The sequence below is a fragment of the Amblyomma mixtum genome, chromosome 3, assembly GCF_055824585.1.
Source record: "Amblyomma mixtum isolate Tamu chromosome 3, ASM5582458v1, whole genome shotgun sequence".
Classification (NCBI taxonomy): domain Eukaryota; kingdom Metazoa; phylum Arthropoda; class Arachnida; order Ixodida; family Ixodidae; genus Amblyomma; species Amblyomma mixtum.
Window position 1 is genome coordinate 257,060,148 of NC_143014.1, and position 25,569 is coordinate 257,085,716.

General features: G+C 43.8%; 1 protein-coding gene across 1 annotated transcript in view; it reads right to left on the minus strand.

Moving 5' to 3' along the window:
* LOC149354488 (histone-lysine N-methyltransferase SMYD3-like) overlaps positions 1–24,996 on the minus strand; it is a 60,147-nt gene extending 35,151 nt beyond the window's left edge. Inside the window, exons 1-7 of the mRNA XM_089583342.1 lie at positions 24,499–24,996; positions 24,338–24,401; positions 20,987–21,097; positions 20,306–20,375; positions 14,679–14,806; positions 12,763–12,830; positions 11,584–11,692 (exon numbers count right to left, since the gene is read on the minus strand). Coding sequence (XP_089439468.1) covers positions 11,584–11,692; positions 12,763–12,830; positions 14,679–14,806; positions 20,306–20,375; positions 20,987–21,097; positions 24,338–24,401; positions 24,499–24,602 — 654 coding nt within the window. The 5' untranslated portion in view covers positions 24,603–24,996. The remainder of the gene's footprint in view (positions 1–11,583; positions 11,693–12,762; positions 12,831–14,678; positions 14,807–20,305; positions 20,376–20,986; positions 21,098–24,337; positions 24,402–24,498) is intronic.
* Positions 24,997–25,569: the final 573 nt, after the last annotated feature.

Genomic DNA, 25,569 nt, shown 5'->3' on the forward strand with positions numbered 1-25,569 from the left:
CCGCAACAAAACACCACGGTGCCACTAAGCTACACGGCGGACGCTACACGTTCTTGCTGTTTTCTGCCCCTGGCAACATGGCGCAACGTCAGTGAGTGCCGGCTTCACTTTTCGAGTGCCCCCTCCACTCCAGAAGTTTTAGTATAACCTCCTTGCTTCAGACAGACAACAGCGAAATCAACAAGTGCGGGCTTAAGTGTGCGGGCTTAAGTGTGCGGGCTTAAGTGTGCGGGCTTAAGTGTTCGGGCTTAAGTGTTCGGGCTTAAGTGTTCGGGCTTAAGTGTTCGGGCTTAAGTGTTCGGGCTTAAGTGTTCGGGCTTAAGTGTTCGGGCTTAAGTGTTCGGGCTTAAAGGGGTCGTGAAATGTTTTCCGAAAATTTTGAACGACGTGTGTATTTGGAATTCTGACCCTTCATTCTATAGTATACCTTGGTTCATTTCATCGTCTGGGTTGATTGAATAGCGAAAAAAAACTAAATTTCGGTTTCCCAGCGCACGCCCCCCTCAACTCACCGCAAACGTCATTTTAAGAAGCCAATCAGAGGCTTCTGTCGTCAACACAACATGGCAGCTTAGCGAGGCCTGTTTAGCCATAGTTGACCGAGGTTACAACACGCATATTGACTCGAATGTGGCACCGTCATCTGCTCAGAATGGTGTCTGCTAGCTGTCAAGCTGACACATGTGCGAAAACTTGGCCGGCGCGCCACACCAGTCGCCACTTGCGAACTGCCGCCTATAGCAAGCAGGGACACGGAGCGGCAAGCATCTTTGCGCCGCTAGACTCATGCCCGGCCCACATCCGGTGTAACACTTTGCCACCGCACACCAGCGCCTGCACGCTGCTTGGCTACTGAAGTTCGCACCAGAAAAGAGAAAATAGCGATGTTATCAGAAAGACTGCGGGCTGTACTTGGGCGGCGACAAAGCATGCCTGCCCACGTAGCGCGCTTTCGGCAACGGCGCTGGACGCGGGTGCGCCGGGCGACGAACTGCACTGCTCTCTGGCTGCCCTGGTCGTCGCTAGGCCTGTTTCACACATCGAAGCCACGGTGGACAGCGCTTCGGAAGTAGCCTGGGTTATAATAAAATGCCTGCTTTTGGCATCGCTTTACTGTCAACAGCATCGTCTCACAACAAAAATATGGTCATTATTGCGGTGTGCTCGGCAGCGGAGCTATATAGCGGATGCCAGGCACGCAAGCCGGACCGCAACGGCCGGGCAGCGGCAGCTGAGCGGCGGCTGTGGCAAGAAATTTGCTCGTATTACAGTTGCTGCTTCTACCAGCAACTCAGCATTATTCAACGATCCTCAAAAATGATCTATTTTCAACACTTCTTGCTCCCACAGTTTATTATTTACGTGAATAAAAATCTTTTGCTCATTTTTATGATGACAGCGGACGGGATCCAAGCTTGCCGGCCGGCCTGCAGAATCACTGTATTTCACATTCGCACCAGAAAAGACAAAACAGCCATGCTATCAGAAAGGCTGCCTGTTATATTCGAGCAGTGGCAGCATGCCAACCTTTCGGCAACGACGCTGCCTGCAGACGCGCCGGGCGATGAACTGCGAGGCCTGCCGGCGGCCCTGGTCGTCGCTAAGCCTACCTGGTTTTGCATCGATACTATCGATACCGCAGCTGAGGGAGCTTCGGAACTGGTCAGTGCTGTAAAAGGTCACCCCTTTAACTGTGAACCTGTCCCATAATAAAATAAAGACATGCTCGATTTCCGCGACGCCAGCGGAGCTAGGAAATGCCAGCTATGCGAGCGGCGACCAGGCAGTGAATAAAGCGGTCATGGGATGAAATTTGCTTGTATCACCGAATTAAATACTGCCAGCAACTCGGCATCAGCCAACGATCCTCAAAAATGATTCATTTTTGGCATTCATCTATTCCAGTGCTTGTTATGAGCGTGAACAAAAATACTAGCGTGTTTTTCTGACGCCGGCGGCCGGCATCCAGGCTGGCCCCGAGAAACGCGCCCCCACGTCATTATGACGCTGGCGCTCTGCGCACTCGCATTCTGCCCCTTGTCAGTGCGACGCAACCGCGTGCGGCCTGTCATTGACATCGGTTGGGCGCAGGCGGCGAGCTGCTGTCAGTCGTTTATGCCGCTCGCAATGGCACGTCGCGCGCCCGGCAAGTAGCAGTCATGCCGAGAGCCCGCGACACCTCTGCCTGCGGGAGCCCCGACCGTGAACCTCCGAACCCGGTCGTGGACTCGAGTCTTCAACTCTATCGCAAGGGGTGGGTTGACTCGCAGCCCCATCTGCAAATTATGCCTAACACGCTTCTGGAATATATTTTTCTGCAGCAAAGAACAGAAGCGCGGAGCCGATGCGCGCCGCAATTGCTGACTCGTTCGTATCGAGTTCATGTAAACAGAGTTGTCGAGATGGGCTGACTTTGCTCAGCTCGATTCTCTGAGTCAAACCACCGCTGTCAAGGAACACCACCTAGATAGGTTCACGTAAGCAAGGCTATGTCAAGCCGCTGATACTGAAGCCAAGGAGGATGGAGAAGCAGAACCGAAACCGAAACTGGTCCCAGGTCAGTGATTGATGTATGACCACGCGCTGCAGTTTAACAGAGTGCAATTACGCGTGCAAATAATTGAAAAACTTTGTTTCACTTTCTGAATTTCTCATAAAGCTATTATTTTAGGGCAAACGAAAGTTGAAGATATCTCCACGTTTCTGAAAATCTTAAAATGACGTAGTCGAGTAGTGCATGTGCCAGCCGACGGCGGAGCATGGTCGTTTCATGAGCATAAAAAGGCAGCGATTTCGAACGGGCTTTATTAAATGCAGAATCAATATTGAGTCGAAATATTTTGGAATCAGCATGTCTAATGTTTATGGAAGCAGCAAAAATTAAAAACCAGGCAGCTTCATTTTCTTTCCACAACCCCTTAAAGTGTGCGGGCTTAAGTGTGCGAGCTTAAGTGTGCGGGCTTTAGTGTGCGGGCTTAAAGGGGCTGCAAAACATTGCTTGAAGGGATGCTGGCTATACTTCAGGTGGATTCTTTGTCACACAGATGCTGACTCAAAAACAATTGCAGGAATCGATGCATAGAACGGGAGCTATTCAATGAAGAAATTTCAAAATACAAGCAAACAAAATGCTGCCGTCAACTCGATTTCGGCGGAGCTTCCCATTCCCATTTCACTTTCCCAATGACGACATCGGGAGGGGACCAATCGCAACAGCCTATCTGAGCACGTTGCGGAGGTTTGCACATCATGGTTGCCAGTTCGCTGTAACTCATTCTTGCCAAGGCTGGCAGATTCATTTCTATGGTTACAACCATGTGGTCGCCCAGCTGGCACAGCGATGCTTCATTGTCACGTCGATGGCGCAGAAGGGAACATTGATCAATGGCCTTCCCTGACTTATCGAAACTCGAGTGCGAGATACTTTCAGCATAGCACGTGCCGCTACTGCCATCGCGTACCATGCCCTGCCACTGCACGCTGATGACTGGAACGTGGTGCCATCTAGTGGCCACGCCCAGGGATACTCCTCAAGCTGCCGATGCGCACTGGTAAATGTGAAATGAATGTCTTTTTTTCTTTCTGTGCTTCCTTGGAACCGATACGAACGCTTGTAGAATACAATGCCTCGATCAGGTCAATTTTGCCAAGCCATTCTCAGATGCCTAGAGAGTAGCCTTAAATGCTGTTTCCTATTTTATAGATGTGTACAGAGAGATGCAAAGTCCTGTGTTGCAGAACAATAGCCAGAGCCTCTGGTGGCATTTTTTTTTGCTCCTTTTGAAGTGCTTTAAATTAAGGCAAACGAGCTGGTTTTGTTGATCTAATACAAAACCCAAAAACATGGCAGAACGATATTCATTTAACACAGTTTGCAGTATATTTACCGTTTGTCCAATCATCAAGCTAATGCCCGATGATGTCACATCCACTGCTGAAAGCCGCCACTGTGTGGTGATACCATCAGTGCTATGAATTTGTTTTTGCGAGCTAATTAAAATATTAAAAACCGGATTTTACGCAGTATGACCAATGCTAATAGCATTGCTGTAACTCATCTATACAATCAACAGGAAAAACAATGCATTGAGATATTGTTTCGCGGCCCCTTTAAGTGTGTGGGCTTAAGTGCTAACGCACTTAAAACCTTGGGGGCCTTTTTAATCGCATTCTTAAAGCACAAAATGCGATGGCATTTAGGTTGCCAGCTCGTGTTCCTTATTTATCTGTCTGGGTTGTAAAAAATTCTCCTGCGCAAACTACTAGCCTCTTTGGGTTTGAGCACAGGCCATAGGGTAGCTTATGATAGCCTACGTTTTTGAATAAATAATTTAAACATCGGAACTTGCCTGAATTGTCTCGAATCAGCGAAAAACTGCAGTTGTCTGCGCGGAGAATTTTCGTCTTGGTGAGCGAAGCAGCATATTTGACAGTCTGCACGATCTGGGGTATTGCGAGACCTACCCCAGCTCCGAGCAGGGATACTGAATGCCTCGCAGTTCACCAGATGGCGCAGCCTCTCAAATCGGCTATCCCACTCGCCTTGATGAAACTTCTGTGCGCAGACTTCAGTTTTTCACTGATTCCAGGCAGTCCAGGCAAGTTCCGATGTTAAATTATTTATCAAAAAACGCAGACTATCATAAGCTGCCCTGTGGCCTGTGCTCAAGCCCAAAGAGGCTAGTAGTTTGCACAGAAGAATTTTTTACAACCGGGACAGACGGAACACCCTGTACAATGAAAGTCTAATGTTCGAGAGTTTCCCACCAAAACTCCAGTTGAAATGGTTCCACTTCCCTTACGTAGCATGCATAAGTCATCACCTAGAATGTTCCAGTACCTTTCATTAGATTACCACATGAGATTTGCTAATCTGACCCACTAATCAACCTTTATCCACCCACTAATCTGTTAGTCAACCTTAATCCATTTTTTTGGGGTGGGCCCACTTCCAAAATTTGAGGTCCTTTGGAATATTTGGGGTGGGCCAACATCCAAATTTTGGGGGTCCTCTGATTTTCAAATCTGGCGGTGCCTTACAACTGGTCCACAAGTGGTCACACAGTGTCGATGATGTAACAACCCTCTCAATCACATTCATAGATCGTGAGCAGTCCTTGCACCACTACTGGCTCAGTGGTGCAGTGGTTAAGCGCTACGCCACTGCCCCGGAGGGAGGCTGTTTCAAACATAGCCACCAATGGGGCTTGTGAGAACCAGGTTACTCTTCCTGAGGTCACGTAAGGTTCATGTGCAGCGCCACGGTGGGCAGGTGGCAACAGCATTGAATTTGGCAGCGATGAGCAGCTTGCTCACTATCCGATGGGCAGGCTGCCACCTGCCACGGTGGGCAGGCTGTGATGATGTCACAAGGTCACGTAACCAAGGTGGCCAGTGGGCCACCTGCTTTTCTCGACACGCCGACGACACCAAAGTTGCCGCTGAACGAGACCCTTAAAGCTATCGCGTTAAAATCTGTGCACATATCAGCACTGCAGTGAATGTCGTCACAAGGTGGACATTCACATGCACCTTACAGTGCCAGCAACAGCTCGGAGCCTTCAGTGCATAAGGAAGGGCAAGATGAGAAGGAAAGCTTTGAATGTGCTGAGCAGCAATTTTTTTTGTGCTATCAAACTTTGATATAATAAACCCAGATATTACGAACTATTGGCCATATCAAACTCTTCCTAAATATTTTTTAACAAACACAACCAATTTTTACTTTATATATTGAATGCGGCTGGCTATAAAACGGATAAGCGATGCCTGCTGAGATGGCAGGCGGAAGGCTTCGCCGCACTACACAGGTGACTGATGGTGGTACGGCAAGTATTCGTGGCACTTTTATCACGTACCGATGTTCCTTTATCGCAGTCGCCAACAGCGCCACGGAAGATAGAGCGGCATGGAGGGTGCATAGTCACGCTATCAGTTCGCATTTACGCCTCTCTTGCCCATCGAAAGTCCCTCGAAAGCAGCGGCATCGAGGTTGTAGGGCTGTAGCCTTGCAGTAACCATCATGCACTCGTGCCTGCTGACACAAGGGTGGTGAAAACAGCGATAGCTTTCGTTGTCGCATACCGTTTTGTATGTGACACGGCCATATGCACGGAAGCCACACTAGCTGGCGCTTGGCCTGCCATTGCTGGCAGTGTGCTGCACGGGGAAGCCAACCTGGGGCTAGGTTTTTAACAAAAGTCATCCCGTTTCTTTAGTAAAGATCGCCTTAATTAGCAAAGTGGACAAGTTCCAAATCCGAATTGGGGCCATGGATTGCAGAATTAGCAATGAGGGGAATTGGGCCTGAGTTGCCGCTCATTCACTGGCTAAACTGCACTGTTCCTGCTTGCGTTTTTTTGCAAAATCTTTAATGCAATAGAGCTATGGGCCCTGTGTCGCAGAAAAGCTGGCGTCGTCGTCAGCTGTGGCCAAAAAATCTCCAAAGCGGCAAACTAGGGGGGACAAGGGGGGGAGACCTTGTGACTTCATCATAACTTGTCCTCCGAACTGTGTGAAAACTGCCAATCGTGGCAGGTGGCAATTAAATTAATGACTGGTCACGAGAGGTTACTCGGGAAGAGCAACCTGGGTCTCACAAGCCTAACTAGTAAGGACACCTTCCATCAACGGGCAGTGGCACATCGCTTAACCACTGCACCATTGTGCCAGGAGCACTATGAAGACTCCCAGGCATCTATGAATGACCAGAGAATGACCATTTCCGTATATATGGGCATCATCCATTAACACCTTAAGTGCCCCCCACTAGTTTTTAGATTAAGCATTTTGACTATATCGAACTACATTACGATTTTTTACCTTAACGAGGTTCAAATGTAAATCCAAACATAACAGACCAGAGCAACTCCGTGACTGCAGTGAGTATGAAAAACAGTGCTACTGCAGAAAAAAACTGTATGCAAAAAATATCAAATGATAAATGGCACAGAGTCAAAAATCATGCATGGGCATCTTTTAGTCAGGAAAGTTTCATGCCAATGTGTGCCTCATACATGACAAATGAGCAAAGGTGCATCTGCATTGAGTGGTCTGAAGAACTTATGAAGTTCAACACACGCCACTCTGGACATGTTTCTGAGATTGTCACAGGTGATGACACCTGAATTTAGCACTCTGACCCGGAAAATATCATTCAGTCAACATTGTGAATTTTTCACTATGAAAATTCGCCAAAGAGTGCAGCAGTCCCCACAGTATTCGCAAGAAAATGGTAGTGACTTTCGTTGGCAAAAGAGAACACGCCAAAACTGCAACTGTGGTGGAATAAAAGACTATTTCTGCTCAGTGGTGCACAACAATTTGCTGACCAATAGCTATCAAAATGCTGCAAGAACTGCAGACAAGAGCACGAAGATGGGGGTATCACCTTGCACCCTGACCACGTGTCTGCGAACAATGCCAGCATCATTTATAAAGGCTAAATTTCTAGCTTATCCACTTTGTACACCTTATCTGGCCGAGTTATTATTTCCTGTTTCCTAGATTCAACTGCAAGTTAAATATGAGGCTCCCAAGCTCTGAAAAAAATAACTGGAAAGAGTGCAAAAGAGTGTTTCCAAAAATATTTTGCAAGAATGCAAAAGTGCACAGAATGTCATTGCAAGTACCGTGAAGATGTGATGATTGAAAAGAGTGTATGCTCCTTAACCCTTTCACTGCCCCTTGCGAGATAACTCGGGCAACTACACCTGCGCACCCCCTGCTAATCCCGAGTAAGCTCTTTTTGGCTTTTTAACTCACTCCCTGCCGCTCCCGATAATATTCATGTAAAAAAAAACTATGCGAGATTTCAGCTTGAAGATTTCATTCAGTACAACTAATATCTATAAGATTATCCCGAATAAAAATGGCCTGCAGGGCATCCAAGTGCATTACTAGCATAAAATTTCCAGGAAACTAACATGAAAAAAAAACCAGCAGGGAGTGTGCAGTGGCGAGTAAAAAAAAACCCGGCAGTGAAAGGGTTGATTTTTGTGTCCATCAAAACTTTCATAGTACAGTCAAGCCCACTTGAAACAATATTCAACTGTCCCGGAAATACCATTGTTATAACCAATAATTGTTATAACAGGGTTGTGCTAAAAAAAAGAATAGATGACAAACTTCATAGCATTTATCGACAGTAAATAACCGGAGGGGTTTGATTGTTCTAATGCCTGTAAAAGCTCGTTAATTCGAACTTCAGGGGACCGGAAAAACGTTTACCATTCACCGATGACCAAAGCACTGCCATCACTGCACCGGCAGGAGCTTCGTGCACCTCCACGTCCCAGGAATCAAGCGGGCCTTCCAGAAGTGATTCTTATGGGAAAGTCAAGAAGCATGCAGAACCAAGGGTGCGGTGACAGCTGACAAGAGAAAAACTGCGCTGACTGCACGCACGCGCACTGCACCGACTGATTGGGAGTACGCATGGCGCGCGTAGCCAATGCAGCAATGCAGCAGCTCGCCTGACGTGATGGCTCCTGCCCCAGGTACGCGTGAAATTTGTGAAGCTGGGAGTGTGGGGAAGTTAGCGAAGAACAGCGGAAGATGGGACAACGTACGCGCTGCCGGTGTCAGCCGTAGCTCAGAGGGTGAAAACAAAGAAACGCGTCTGTGCATTTTTTTCTGTGAGCGGCGCACCCCTCAGAAATATAAATAATCGACAGCTCCGCCAAGGCTCCCTACCATGCTCCCTACTTTCTTCTCTGCATGGGTCTTTTGCTCAAAGGAATGCATCCGTCATTTCTCCTGCCTGTGTGTTTGCAACCCGCATGCATCCTCGGCACGCCCGGTGGCACTGTTTCTGAGTGCGTGGTCACGGGTTCTTCTGCTTTCGTGGCATCGCTGCGACATCTCAGTCCGTTGGTCGGCCCCACACGCAAGCATGGCCCCACACGTTGTAAGCATGGTTTTGCTGGTTTGGTTGTAGCATTTCCTTGTTTTTTTTTATAATGGTTGACACTCAATTACCAGATTTAATTGTTATAGCCAATAACGTGCTCTGACAGCATTGTTATAAGCAGTTTATTTTACCATAGAACACATAGTAAAGCTGATGCTGCCACGACTGACCATTGTTATATCCAATATATTGTTATAACCAGTATTGTTATAAGTGGGCCCGACTGTACCTCTTACCTAAAGACTGAGTAAGAACCACAGTACAAAAGCCAGCATTAAAGAAATTAAAATGTGTTTTTAAATTTTTAACAGTGGAGGTCAAACAATAAAAGCCTTGTCAAAAACTGGAAGTGACGCACATCAGCCAACATAACATAACATCTGCTCTGATGCTTTGACACCTTCTGGTAAACTGCTTCGAAATGTTTCTGCAAATTTTTCCTAAACCTCATTGATATAATATCTCATCCATTAAGGTAATATCAATGGCATTAAACACTTCTGTTGTGTCCAAAAATTCATGTAATACAGTTATTGTCACAGGCTGCATACGTCATTCCCAAACTTAAACTTCATTTTTGATATGAAAGATTATAATCACAAAAGCTAACAATAGCATCTACAAAATAATTTTGTGCCACTAGTCTAAAAACCAGCAGCTAAAACCAGCAGCTACTTCTGATGAAGTGAATTCTTCGCTGGTCGTTAATGGCTCACTGGTTTCGCATGCAACACTATTTTGACCGGAAGTACCCCAAAATAAGAAAAGAGTGTGACAAGTTTTGCTGATATATATGAGAACGCAAAACATCACTCGTTTTGCATGTTGCTGTCATGTGCAGCAAGCGCAAGCCAGGCACACAAAACTGTCAGGGTCATTCGTGCTCTTTTCAAATAGACCACCATTAGCATGAAGGATGATAATAAAGTGGTCTTTCTGACAAGTAGCACAGTGACACCGTCCACTGATAAATAATTGTAACAAAGGTCCGTGTGTTTGACAGGAAAAGTGGATATGTTTTGTTTGTCTTTCCAACTAGCTGAGAGATTCATCATATTCACTGGAAGGATGGTGTCATTACAGCGCCACTACTGCCATTTCAAGGGCGTCAATGGCGAAGAAAATCAGGGATTTCATTCGCGATTTTCTTATCAATGCAGACACCCTTTTGTGTAGATACGCTGGTACAGCTCCTGAACGGTGACCTGTAAGCCTAGAGTAGCTTCTTTTTCCTGCTTGATTTTCCTTGTACTGACCCTTTAATGCTTCTAGAGATGACAGACAACAATGCTACTGCAGATTACAGTGAAGAATGACACACATATACTCAAGCATGCTCACCGGGTACAACTAGAGCCCTTAATTGGGTTTTTATCCGATTCTTGCACCCCAAACACATTTCTTAAAAATTTGGTGAAACCCGATTTCTCCCCAAAAATGCCCCTTCTAAAAAACACACAAGGACAAGGCAATGAGTTGCTTATTACGATATATGTATCATAGAGAATGTATGCTTTTCTGAACAAAGCTGAAGACACTGTATGATTGGTTAGTTGGTTTATGGGGTTTAACGTCCCAAAGCGACTAAGGCTATGAGAGACGGCGTAGTGGAGGGCTCCGGAAATTTCGACCACCTGGGGTTCTTTAACGTGCACTGACATTGCACAGTACACGGGCCTCTAGAATTTCTCCTCCAAAGAAATTCAACCGCCACGGCCGGGATCGAACCCGCGTCTTTTGGGTCAGCAGCCAAGCACCATAACCATTGAGCCACCGCGGCGGCTAAGAAGACACTGTATGAAAAGCAGCAGATATCCCACGCTTACTTCAGAGGAATGTTTGTTAAACTGATGATCTCAAACCTCAATTAAAGCTTGTTATTCATGACATTATTTCAGCTTAAATTGAGGGTATGTTCGAAAAGTAACTTTTAGGAATGAGAGGCCAAAACACGGGTACTGACCAGGCATCATGTATCACACAGCAGGGCAGTGTACGAACTTGTATCATCCTGAAATTCGTTCCAACAGAGATCGCACCTTTGAGATTCTACTGTAGTGCAATTCGTAAGGCTTTGTACACAGGCAGTTGGTGCCGATAACTAGCTGCGCTAGTTAGCTGCCTCAGAATATGGATAAAAGCTGCATTTAAAGCAGCCAGTTCAGTAGCAGCAGCACGTTTCTTGTGGCTGAGCTTCACCAATTTTGTGGTCGGCATGGAAGGAATCCATAGGTCTGTGTGGAAGGATGCACTAGATGTGATACAGCGATTAGTGTAAACTTGGTAGCAGGTACTGTAGTGTCTTGAAATATGTTTAAGGGGCAAAACAAATTGCATGTGGCCCAAAGCCCTGACTTTTCTAAATAGCCAGCATTTGCACGATCACCCAGCACTTTCCTAGTATAATTTGTCTTCTTGTTTGCTATACCCTTAATACAAATGCCCAGCAAAAGAAATTGCATCTGAGTGGGGAACCAAATTACAGAACTACTGGGGCCAGGTGCAATACCTTTCAATTACTGTTGGAACAGGAGCTGAAAGGACGCGTGCGCTGCTGCTCCATGGTTGCAGCATTTCAGACCATGTTCTCTTGCACAGTGCATGCTTGATACTGAGGTCTCACATGTGCCCTTACCTCTACCTAAGTAAAAAAAAAAGCAGATGCAACTTACACCATCAACACTGTCACAGCTAATATCTTCTGCAGCTCTCAAAAGCAGTTTTTGGCCTCCATAAACTGCATGTGCATTTGGGACACAGGAGTGGTCAAAGATTGACGCACTGCAAAAAAGAGAAAATAAGTAAAACAAAAAGAAGGCTTCAGGAGTCAGCAGTTTCCTGACACAAGCCTTAAAAAAAAAGCCATAAAATGGGTAGTTACAGAGATACAGTAATTAGTTATGATGACAAACCACATTACACAGAAAATTTCTGCTGCCAGTTCACTCAACAATTCAGCTTCCTAACTGTCACTGAGCTAAAAAGCAATCAGCTGTGTTTACATGGCACTTTTCACAAAACGTAGTTCCACTTTTTGATCATGCCACATGCAGCCTATCTATGAATAAAAAAATATGCTTGTTTTACGGTATCTTAAAAATCATTCTTTTCCCTTTTATTTTGTTTAACTGTAATCTCTGAAAGCTTTGTACTCTACACATGCCAACAACAGCCAAGACAATACAGTGGAGGCGTGCTTGGCTTCACCATTTGGTTGTAGTTTTCCTGGTGTTGCTTCACATGTTTGCATGTTTATGTGCATTTGATTAGAGAGTTATAAATTAGAGCCTCTACTAGCCAAGACATATTTTATGCAATTTTAGAATATATGGCAGCTAGAGCTGTCACTGACTCGACCAATTCGGCAAGTCTGTCGAGTGCCAGCTTGTCAGTTAACCCATTCAACTAGTATTCCAGTCGCAGTTACATTCGACTGCCACTTAGTTCAACTACTGGTCAACTGAACTGCATAGAAGAATGCCTGTGTAACAGGCATTTTCAAACTGCGTGTAGCTCTAGTGCATGACAGCTAGAATGCAAGCATTTTTGAACACATGAGCACAGTTTAACCAATCCATGTCACTATGATTGCTTTCTGAATTTTTACTCTCAATTCCAAACCCCTGAAGTCATTAGTCAATAGCAGCTGCTGTGCTTTAATTTTATCAGAATATGTACTTACATCCACAGGAATTACTTTGGCTAAGCCTAGGAACCTTGGTAAGTGAGAAACTTAGCTTGTTTCATGAATCACAGCCATGCTATCATTTGTGTTTGCTTATAAATTAAATCCCCAGAAAACTAAAGGAAAGCATATACTGTTGCAACATTATATGCAAAGGAAAACTTACCCAAGATACAGTCCAGTTGCAATAACATTATGCTTCTCATTACAGATGGCATGGCTATTGATAGCCATCTGAAATGAATAATTTAAACAAGAATCATAACTTTTTAGTCACATTACGAGACTTAAAAATGGCTGATAAAGGACGCTCCTCAAGACTCGATTGCAGCTATCAGCCTTCCCTGCAGTGAATTTTATTTTTATATCTACTCTCGATGACGAGATAGTCTGTGAATTTTTCTAGAGCTCCTAGACTTCTTTCAGTATCTGTGTTGCCATTAGGCACAGAAGAGGCTTCACAACATAATCCAGCCCGATGATGACAAAGAGAAAAGTAACTGGGACCCCTTCATTGTCACTATTGTTTTCAGATGCTTCGTGCCACCACATTTATGCACTGAGCAGAAGATACTGTGGAAGCTTATTGCCACTGCTCTTCTACTCTTCATGTTGTGTGCCCCCACGCTCGGCCTGCCTGCATGTTCATGCACTTCCTTTTAAAATTTTTGATGCTTCACCCCATTGTAAATGTGCACTGCGAAGAAGCTGCCCTTGTGACTGACTGCCACTGCATTTGCCAGCTCATATATTAGTGCACCTCACCTTCTGTTGGTCGCTGAAAGTACCGTGTGATCAGAAATTGACAAAACTGTAAATGCACTTGCTGGAAAAATGTATAATCTGGGAATGTATTAACCAGAGAGAGAAACCGTGCTTCTCTGTGTAACACCTTATTGCTCAGTTTTGAGCATAACCACCAGGAAATTGTTAAAACTGGGAACATACAACAAGGTTCTACTGTAATTGCTTAATAGCTGGCTATGTCTATCACTAAAATCTGGTATCAGTACCAATGAAGATGCCCTCATATGCATATAAACTTCTGTCGCTGCAAAAAAAAAGTTTCATCTGAGGCACAACATTAATTGTTTTCGCCCTTCATACATGCATAAAAAGAAACTAAATAAGGCAGCCATGCTAGACCTGTCCTGCGAACCTGTGAAAGAAACTGTGAAAAAAGTTAACATAAAAATCAGAGCCTATAAGCAACAAAAAACCCCCCCAAAAATTGTAATCACTAGATACGCATGCCAATCGTGGTAGAAGCACTACTCTCGGCTGATGGAGTAGCTGAGACACACAGATTACACATTATAAGTGCTTCCAAAATGTTTTTCCAATAATCAGCCAAGAGGGCTTCTTTATGGAACTCTTCACTGCAGTCATATTTTATAATTAAGAACAGGGCTGGTTACTAAACTCTTGTGGGCTTTCTGATTGTAGTATGATCAGTACTTACGAGAATGACAAGTATTCCACACTAGTGGTATAAACAATGTGGCAGCTCATGTATCAATGTTGTTATCTTTATTTACTAGTGAAGTAAATGTCTTGGTTTTTTGGCATGCAATATTACATGCAACTGTGCCAACTACACTATGCTACACCATGCTTTACAACAGAGGACTAATGGTAAGGAAAACTGCTGCACTTACAACTAGTACTAATATGAAACAGCACAGCATTCTTATCGCCATCTCAAGCCCATCTTATCGTCACCCCAGTGCTACCAAGGATAGCATGGGGATAATTTTCACGTAAAATGGCCACAGTTCAAGACAGCATTACTACTTAATCAAAACTGTAGTAATATAAGCAGTAATATATGCAGTGTCAGTTCAAGACAGCATTACCACTTAATCAAAACTTTAGAAATATATGCAGTCAGCAAACATCCTCTCCACAGGACATACAGACAAACAGATCCCAGAAACCTTTGCCCCAGAAATGCACATAGGCTGTCAACAATCAAGAGGTCCCATTCTCATTGACATTAATTTAGGTACCATTAACCAATAGCATGTTCTCTCATTATGTGCCTCATTCATATGCTAACTGCCTTTGCGCCTGAATTTTCACCTTGCCATAAATCTCGAAGCCCACTTCAAGCTCTGGTATGTCCTTCTCATCCAGGAGCGCCTTTGCTGCCTTCCACAGTGCCTGAAATTCCTTCAAGCGACGCTGGTCCGTCTTGATGAAGTCCACATCTAACAGAAAGGAAAAGAACAGCTACACTGTTTAGCACAAACCATGTTACAAAAGATTCACACATCCAGCCCTGCCAGATCTTGACAAGCACCAGGACAGCACTTGCAGTAATCAGTGCAAAAGCCGATAGTCAGCATTTTAGGTAGCCATCATCTCACTTGGTGCCTTATCATTAATAGATGCAGTAACCAACGGCCACCTAAAAGGTGCACTAAAGAGGATTTTGAGTTTGTCTCTTTATTCCAGGAACTCAATCTGCACGCTGTGAGTGTTCCTAGAAGTTTCAATTATTATCCTGTGTGGCTGATTTCCCTAATAAATTGAATTAAAAGTCCCGGCTCCCGCCTTTCTTTAAAAACTCACCACGGTGAGTAGGAGGAGTCAACCAACATGGTTGCCATGATGAAAAGCACACGTGATGTGCCTTTCAGCCAATCGTGTGGTGGCTTGCCACTATGCTGTTGGAAGAGTAATACGCGGAGTGATCTTTGAAAATGTGCGGGTTGCTAGTTGGACTATGTTCAGCCGAAGCAGATGGTCAGGTGCATCACCCCTGCGGCAACAGACGGGGGGAAAACATAGTTTGCTTGCTTCAGGCTTGCTATTTCGATAATATGTTCGATGAACCACAAATATGTAGCAGTTTTATCAAGCCATTATTTACATCGTGTCCAAAAAGAGTAATAAAAATTACTTTCGTTGTCTTCACAGACTATAGTATTTTCACTGACTATCGCAGAGTGACGAGGTCAAATCTCACGAAAGCACAGTCTACCCATATTTTTATTTCCATGGGGTTAATTTGCAGCTATGTTGTCTGCGACTGAAACTATTTATTGACAGAAACCCAAGAAACAAAATAAAATTGATAACGAAGTTTTACAGAACGCTCTTCAGTGCACCTTTAAGGAGGGTTGCAAGGCTGAGGAGTCAACTCTTGAACTGCTGTATCAATGCTCATAAAAATTTCGGGGATGGTTTAGCTTCTTATCATTAGAATACATCCTAAATTTCATTACCTTAGCACAAACAAGCAAAAAAAATGCATAGCTGTCATATAGAGCAATTATTGTGTCATCTTAGGAAGACTGTCATTTCAAAAATAATGGAGATATAATTGTTTGTGATCAGATATTTTCTAGGTGGTTCATAGTGCATGATAAGGCCTGCCACATGTTCTTTATATCATGTCTGTAAAACTCTCATCACTTTAAAAAAGAAGGTAATTTTTTCTTGTGCCATATGTTAGACGTCTAACAATTTTTTGTGCTAAAAAAACTTACAGACCTAAAAAACGCATCATCTTGTTTCTCACAAAAATTTTAGTCGAGAAGGCTTTTGGCAATGCAGTTCAGAAATGAGTTTTCCTCATGGTTTTGTTTTCCCAAAAAGTGCTAACTGAAAAACATAAGTTGAAAAATTTCAGAACATACATACTACCTTATATACTCGCGTAATGAACCCACTTGCATAATGAGCCCCCCCCCCCCCCCCTACTTTTCACCTCGAAAGATGAGATTTTTTTTTGCGTAAAAGCTGCGTGCCGATCTTCAGGGCCATATGGAGCATCTTCGCGTTATCTCGGCACGATTGGCCGGCACTGCTGATGATAACAAAGTCGACAGATCGCGACGGGCCGCCGCGGTGGCACAGTGGTTATGGTGCTCGGCTGCTGACCCGAAAGACGCGGGTTCGATCCCAGCCGCGGCAGTTGAATTTCTTTGGAGGAGAAATTCTAGAGGCCCGCGTACTGTGCGATGTCAGTGCACGTTAAAGAACCCCAGGTGGTCGAAATTTCCGGAGCCCTCCACTACGGCGTCTCTCATAGCCTTAGTCACTTTGGGACGTTAAACCAACCAACCAGATCGCAACGTGATGCAGCCAGCTTCTTTTAATGCGAGATACGCCGGCGAGGAGGCTCAGTGAGCCCTTCACTACGGCTCTTCTACCCTTCGCTCACAGCGCAGCTCGGGTGACCTCTCAGTGAGAGTGGCAATTGCCGCATCTTTTCTTTCCCATAACCGCATGATTATTATTGTCTAATGCGAGAAAAACGCCGGAGACACGAGCACAGGAGACACGGAAACGAAACTTGGCGACCACGCGCTTCTGCCGAGGATTTGGTTGTTAGCGCCATCTATCAAACACAAAACAAAACCTTGCTCATAGCGCCGTTTGTGCGCAGCGGCAGCAAAACGAAGTAAAGACAACACATATGGACGTCAGCCACCCGCCATATTGCTGGAGATGTGTATGAGTGGTCTGTTTGCTTTGACATGTGCATTGTGGTGATGGGTCGTTACGCCAGCTACACGGCGGGTTTCAAGATAAAAGTCGTGGAGCATGCCTTGGAGTACGGCAACCGCGTTGCCGGGCGACTCTTTAATGTCAACCCGGTGCGTGTTTGCTACTGGCGTAAACAAGAGAACGAACTGAGGGCTACCGGAAAAGATCGGCGTGCATTTCGAGGGCCCAAACAAGGCAAGTTCCCTCACGTGGAGGAAGAAGTGCTGAACTACGTGAAGAGGCTGCGCAATGAAGGATGTGCTGTATCTCACGAGCTCATTCAGAACCACGCACGGGCCACTGCAAGGAGTCACGGCATTCCTATTCTCAAATTTAAAGCCAGCAGTGGTTGGAAAACTCGTTTTATGCGTCAGAACGGGCTATGTCTGAGAAAGTGTACGACGCTATGTCAGCGGCTGCCGGTGGGCTATGAGAACAAAGTGTGCGAGTTTCATCGCTTTGTGATTTGTATCCGGGAGGAGAAGTAGTTCCTGCTTTCTCAGTTTGGGAATGCCGACCAAACAGCGATAAACTTTGGTATGGCGCGGAACTGCACTGTGGGCCTGAAAGGTGCAAGAAGCGTGCACGTGAGGACAATGGGCGCCAAGAAACAGCGTTGCACCGTAATGCTCGCTGTAATGGCGGATGGCAGGAAACTGCTGCCGTTCGTTATTTTTAAGAGGAAAACTCTTCCTAAAGACACCTTTCTGGCTGGGATTCACATTCGTGCCCAAGAGAAAGGGTGGATGTCGGCACAACTGATGGTCAACTGACTCAAGACAGTCTGGAGACGGCGACCAGCAGCCCTTCTTCTGCCGTTGCTCCTTGTCTTAGATTGTTTTCGAGGCCATATAGACAATGACGTCCGGCACCAAATGAGCGAGCTGCGAACAGACATCACCGTAATTCCGGGTGGCCTAACCTCAGTGCTGCAGCCACTTGACGTCTCTGTCTACAAACCATTTAAGGACAACGTGCGGCGGCTGTATGATGAGTAGATGGCAGCGGGCAACCACGACCTGACACTGACTGGTAAGATATGAAGGCCAACCATCGACATGCTTTGCCGATGGATTTTGGAAGCGTGGAATTTAATTTTCCCCGAGGTGATCGTCCGCTTCTTCAAGAAAACTGGGATCTCGAACTGCTTGGACAGCACAGAAGATGACATGTTGTGGGACAATGACGATGACGACGACAAAGTTGCGAGCGACGCAAGTGAAAGCCTCGATTCGGAGAGCGAGGCCAAGTGCCAATGCAAGACCAAGCCAAGCAGTGTGTGAAATAAATTTTTTGTTCACATCGCATCCATGGTTTTTCTATAAGGTAAGGCTGCGATTGCATTTTTTATCCATGTTGTGATATGAAATTCAATCGCCTGAAAATTTTCGGAAAAAAATTTTCCCGCATAATGAACCTCCCCCCCGAACTTGAAGTCAATTTTTCGGGAAAAAAAAGTGGGTTCATTACGCGAGTATATGCGGTATTTAATTTTATGGCCAAAAATAATTTAGCAAAGTACCCTGTTGCATAGGTTTGGCCCTTCTCTTCGAACATGATGCTTCTCTATGGCAAATGCCCCACCACGGTGGCTCAGTGGTTACGGCGCTCGGCTGGTGTCCCGAAAGACGCGGGTTCGATCCCAGCCGCGGCAGCCGAACTTTGATGCATGTGAAATTCTAGAGGCTCGTGCACTGTGCGATGTCAGTGCACGTTAAAGATCCCCAGGTGGTCGAAATCTCCAGAGCCCTTCACTACGGCATCCTTCATAGCCTGGGTTGCTTTGGGACGTTAAACCCCCATAAACCACAAACCATCTCTGTGGCAAATGCTTCAAGTTTTCTGTTTTTTTTTTCAGTTTTAGAGCTGTCCAGCACTCTTGTTTGTGCTCATGAAATGCTTTCCTTGGTTGCTTGGGTGGTTGGAAAGATAAAACAACCACTGTTCAACACAGCCAAAACGAGGTCTTTCTTAGTGAGACTCCAAGTGGCACGAAAACAGTGTTGGATGGTCATGTGCTGTGTTTGTCAATCCAAGCTTCTGTTTCGGTTCACCAGCCAATCCCTGGTTGTCATGGCCAAAAATATGCCTTTCATTTTTTAGTTTTTCTTTAGTGGTCTGGTGTACTATATCAATAAGTCTCCCATGACTACAAAGCACGCAAAAAAAAAAACTTTATAATGTAGGCATTCACTCCATGTTCGCTTTATGACCAGTTCGGTCTGTGTGTTGAAAAAAAGCGTTCATAGAAGCTTTCGATGACGAACATGCACCACTGTTCTCGTGAAAAGAATATATTTTCTTTTTTCCTACAATTCTGATAACAACCAACCTTGAAGAGAAGTTTCGTTATTAAATCAGGAATCGATAACAACACAAAGCCAAAAACACGTTTTTTTTGCGTGCAAATAGTGACTCTAGCCTCGCACCCCTACACTGAGAATCACCAGACATTTTGACTAATTACTGCAAAATTTACACTAAGCCTTGGTGTACAGAAGTGAGCCTCCCCAATCATCTCTGGTAGCCCACAATGACACCCACTACTGTCACTTATAATGGTTTCAGTCCCAAAGAGGTAAATCAGAACAAAGAGTGCAGCGTAGCCAGAAGCTCAGATAAGGCTACCATGCCCTTAAGTCAGCGTGACAACATAGTTCAGTCTTTACCCTCCATTGCGTTTATAGACAATCACACAAACACGATGCTACATTCTTTGTTAAGACAAAGTGTCCCACTCACAGGGCTTGTTACATGTACCAAAGCACTAAAGTCACTCTTCTCATTTCTCATTTATTTTACCCTCAGGGCTTTCGCATTAGAGGGGGTGGGACAGTGAAGAAAACAATACAACCCTTGAGGCATCAGAGCTCTGCAGGGGTGAGGGCGACAAGGGAGGTGAGGTGGAGGTCTCCCTACAGAAGCTTGCATCTTCAGGGCTACCATAAGTCCTTTGCTAGAAGGCTCAACAACAAACCTTATTTAATGGACACTTTTGACAAGCGTGATAGCAGTGCTATGTGAAGTAGGGATCTGCATGGGCTGACAAAAATCGGAAACTAAGCCTTAAGTTTACATGGAGTGCAAATGATTAGACCACTGCCACAGAACCATCACTTTTTCTGTATACTGTCCATCATTTTTTTTATCTTTAAAAAAAATAAGAACAGGTAACGTGCACCCCACAAAGTAAGAATTGTATTCCTACTCACGTGACTTAAGGTCCGCAAAACATCTTTTCCTTCCAAACACCGTTTCGGCCTTGAACCATGCATCTTTGTTCTGAAATTAAGAACTTAAAATGGTTTAAAGCTATCTTAGCATAGCTTGAACCATGATGCATACTAGGGTAAAGGTAAGGGCTAGTTGGTGATCCAAGACAAAGAATTGCAGTGCAACACCAGAAAAAAGACAACAAACATACAGATCACCAAAAGTTAGCTTGACAATGCAAAAAAGATCACCTGTTTAAAGTCATTGGAAAATGAGCTTCCTGACAAGCACTGAACTGCAATCATCACTCCTAATCAGCAACAACTGAATTACTCAATGCATGCATATGACTTTCTCCATTTGCATTGCATAAAAGTACTGTAAGTAACCATGCACATTCTTCTGAGCTGCCTACGCTTAGCACAAGATGAAAATTACACCTTGTATGCATTTTGCGAGATGTCTCTTCAGAACGTAGTCAATGAAAATCACGTCAACATAGTAGTTTGCCTATGCTACAAACAAGAGCTGCTTTTTACACAGTTCTGTGCTATGCACTGAGGTGGATCTTTTGTACACAAACATCTGGACAGATTACCACAGGCTAACACTATGAACTATCCTTCACCAACCTAACATTTCACAGAAATTTTCAATGTAAAGAATGAGTCATTACTAACCCTGAGCTTCACCAGCAGCTTGCAGAAATAGCGTACTAATGTTTCTGGAACATTCGGGGCTACTTTTTGCAATACGGCACACTCCAACTTGTGATCTAGCCAGTCTTGTACCTGAGTCAATAGACACAAAAAAAGCTAAATGAATGTGGAGTGCATGCATACATGCAGAATGCCTGAAGCACACATTAAAATTCTGCGGAGTCTTAGCAAACACAAGGAGCACTATTTTTGATACAAAAAAAAGGACACAAGTTCTGCTGTCACTACTAGAATAAATATACTGGAAAAAAAGGAATGAATGAGAGAAAAAAGAAATGCATGCTGGACAAATAAGAATCCCGCATCAATGATGCATGCTGTGCAGCACATCAGTCTATTGGCACTGCATAAGCACGCACAGAACTAGGAAGAAAAAAGAAAAAGAAAACACAGAGAGTGACTAAAACATGCTAGCTTGTATGTGGTTATGTCCCACATACAAAATAACACCATGTAACATACAGAGTAAAGCAGTGTCCATATTATTTGTTAGCTAAAAAGTAAAAAGAAAAAGTGATAATGGCTTACAGAAAAAAACAAGCATACTGAACTAAATTCCTGCCCCTATGAACTGCAATGGTAACGTTTCTGATGCGACTGATACAGGTCATGGACATCTGACTGACTCACTGTAAATTAGGAAGCATTAGTGCACAACCAATTGCAAGAAAACTTCATCACATTGATGCCACTGACGACTAGATGACTGTATCAGTTACAAATAGACGTGCAAATGGAAAAAAGTTATAGTTGAATTCAATATGAATATTCAGAAAAAGCTTTTTTGAATGCTGAATGATCCTTTCAAAGACTAAAGGACAAATGGCAGACAGCAGTAGAAGAGAGAAAAACTCCATTTGTATCCTACAAAAGATATGATGTTTATAGGTAAAACTATTAACAGGAACAAAAGTGACAAGAAATCATGAGCAGCAACTACATAGCTATGTTATCAGCTAACGGTTCGAGATCACACATGTGGGGGTGAGAGCTGGACTCGCTTGCTCTCATGTGTGGGCATGAAAACAGGCAACTGATGGCACACATCCAACCTACGTGCCTTGACTGCCTTTCACGTGTCCTGTAGACATTCATCTCTGATAGCAAATGAAAGCACACTCAGCTGGGTAGTATTTACATGAGCAACACGTTGAAGGTTACCACAAGACAACAATAACGCAATGAAAGGGCTACAGACTGCTGGACACACAAAAAATTTAAACAATCAGACATCAATCTAACAGGAGAAAAAACTATTATCATCACTGAAAAGGGGGACCAGAAGTAATGCTACAAAACTACACATCATAGTGACACAAACATGGCGAGCACAAGAAAGAAATAACTATAGTGAAGTAATGGCAGATAAACTACCATGGTGCAACCATATGCAATTAGTAATTAAACTCTTGCTATGTGTAGCACGTTGTTGTATTCAACATTACTATTATTATCACACGCTATCTTTAAATCTGCTATGTATACTCTTCACCACTCTTGGTTTTCAGTTTTGATCTTAATTCTTTTCACTTCCCGAAAATTTCATGTTTCTATGCATGCTCACTACAGGACGAATACAATGATATCCTAAATTTTAAACTATTATTATGTGCTGATGTCTGTACTTTCATGCAAGCTGTACATAGGCGCCACAATTGCTTTGTCTCATTTGGCTGCTCTATTATTAGCAAGCCAGCATCAAGACCAACAGGTTGTTCCTGGGTACCAACAACACTGATTAATTGACCAATTGCTTGGTCGATTGAGTGATTGATTCCACTTTGTTATTATTATTGAAAATGATGAAAACATTATCATGGTTAGTTTTAAGCGACTGAAGCAACCATATCATCACTAGCACTATACAAATCATGCTGTTTTCTTTTTCCTCATTTTCCTTTCAAAACTGCCAAAAGTGCAAAATACTTTTTAGGGCAATATTTTTCTTTGTTTCCTGAGATTAGATAAAAGAATTTCTGACTCTATATGTACTATCATAAACAAATAAAATGTGCTATTCAGGGAGTGTATCAGCTAGTATAAGGTGATTTCTGATGACATGCTGTTTTTTCACTCAACAATGGTTTCAGCAGAAGGTGTAACAGTGTGGGACACTCGCGAGTTTTTTTTAATGTCTCCCAAAGCATGTATGCTCCACCACAAGCAGATTTATCAAAGGCCATGCACTATCACGATCATGTTTCATTACTCACAATGCACACTGCATGTATTGCCCTACAAGTACAGTAGTTTTAAAAATAAGGGGCTTAAAAAGCACAGCTCTGGCAAAAAAAGATTGAAATCAAAGCCTTTTCAAATTCTTTCAATTCTGCATAACATGAATGGTGGAAATAAATCACAAAGCTCACTTGTAAGAAGAAATACATGTCACACCAAAGTAACTTCTTTTTCTTGTTTCCACAGGTTTTCCAGAAGCTTTCTTTTTATTATGAGAGCATCATAACATTAAAAAAAACATCAATTTATTTGATCCAATCACTTAATATTCTACATGTGTACGCTGTCACTTTCAATGGCTTCAGTCAGCACATCTGTTCCCAGTCAATTGTATCTGATACCAGTGCACATTTCACAGATAAGGCTGCCCCAACAAGCCTTTTCAGTGATGTACACCATTCAGCTTAGTAACCCAAATCAGCACAGTGGATGCCAGCAGCAAGAGCATTTACTCCAAAGCCATGAGCGAGTTACAGCAAAACAGAGCTCTAACAGGGTGCAATACTACACATTTTTTCTTTTTAATAGCACTAGGAACAGAAATTCAAAATATTTTTTTTTCGTATGGCACCACTAAAGCCGTGTATTCTGAGAAGAATTTACCAGCTTTAAAATTTCCAGAAGCACTTACACCCGCGACTATTTTCAAACGGGGGTGAACGTAATGCCACTTTATGCAAGCCATCAGCGTTTGCACGAGGTATGAGGTACGATAACTGAGCATTCCTGCCAGAAAAGGCGGCGACTGACGCTGAAATCATCACAACTAGACGAAAATTAAGTCTCTACTTATGCACGTGACTTATCACCCTTGATATTGAGGTGATAATGATCGGGTTTACTGTTACTTGACGATTTCGTCTTCCCTAAAACGCGCTCGCGACGCTGCGGCCAAAGGCTAGAGCGAGAGCAGTGTGTGCCTTGCTCTGAGCGGAAAGGATGATTACTGAAGCGCTCTTGTTCCCGCTTCGCGCCCGTTCATCCGCGCTTCTGGATTCGCTGATCAATCAAGCAAGAAAAACCAAGCCTGTGAGTGCAGCCAACTTCGCCGCGATCGGATCCGTGTGTTCTCACCTGACACTGCTTGTTGCAATAGTAGACGCCCATGCACGCTGTGCATCGCTTTAGGTTGCCGCATCTTGAAAAAAAAAGGGGGGGGGGGAAGAGAGAAGGGGGTACAACACAATGCAATGTGACAAATGTGCGCACTGTCAAAAAATTAGCTGGCGCCTTACTCTGCAAGGCAGTAGTCGCAAATCCGGCCGTGGGCTTCTTTTTCGACGCTATATACAAACGGTTGCGAATCCAGAATCTGGTCGCCTGCTTTAAACACTAGCATTTTCTGCTGCTGAAGGTACTCCTTTTTCAGTTTGTGAACAATGAGACAATGACACGCACGTCACGCCTTGAACAATGACGCGCATGAAGAGAATAGACCCCTCCTTTGCCGAATCTTCACCACCAACACGCGAGATGGCGCCACCGGTGCGATCGCTGACAGAGCGGCTTAATTTCCTTCGTCGTCGCCGCAGACGATGTGAATATCCGACTTATTCTGTTCGAATCAGGTAAGTACCCCAAGCAAACGTGGTATAAAACAATTCTACCGACCAAATGCCACTTCTCTGCGAAATTTCAGCTCGAACAATGCGCCCGTTTAGCTGGGAGAAGCATTCTACCGCGCGCGTTTATTTGCGCAACACGCGATAGATAGGTCTGTCGTCGCTGGTAGTCACTGGAAAAAATTTCCCAGCGGGAAGAAGCGCTAATGATAGGGCAAGTATGTCTACAAAGTGCTGCAAGGCGAAAGCTTTTCCTGGCGCACTGTTTGTTTTCTATGTATTCTTTTTTAATTTTCATATTTTTTTTTTCATTTTATATTTTTGTCACTTTTCTTATTTTTAGTTTTTTATTCATATTTTCATTGCATTTTTGTTTTGTTTCTTTTCTTATTTTTATCGTTTTTATTTTTTTTCCTATCCTTTTCTCATTTTATTTTTATTTTAGTTTCTTGTCTTATCTTTACTGTTTTTCATTTCTCATATTTCGTTTGTTTTTATTTTTGTTTCTGTTATATTTATTGTTTTCATTTCTTAGTTTTTCATATTTTATTTTTTATTTTGTTCCTTTCCTTATTTTGCTTTTATTTTTTATTTCTCATTTTGTTTTTATTTTTTATTCTTGTTCCTTTTCTTATTTTTATTGTTTTCATTTTCTTTTTATTTTTATTCCTTTTATTTTATTTATGAAACCCATGCATTCACTAGATGCGCCTTTAGTCACGCTCAAACCTTAAGCTTTCATGG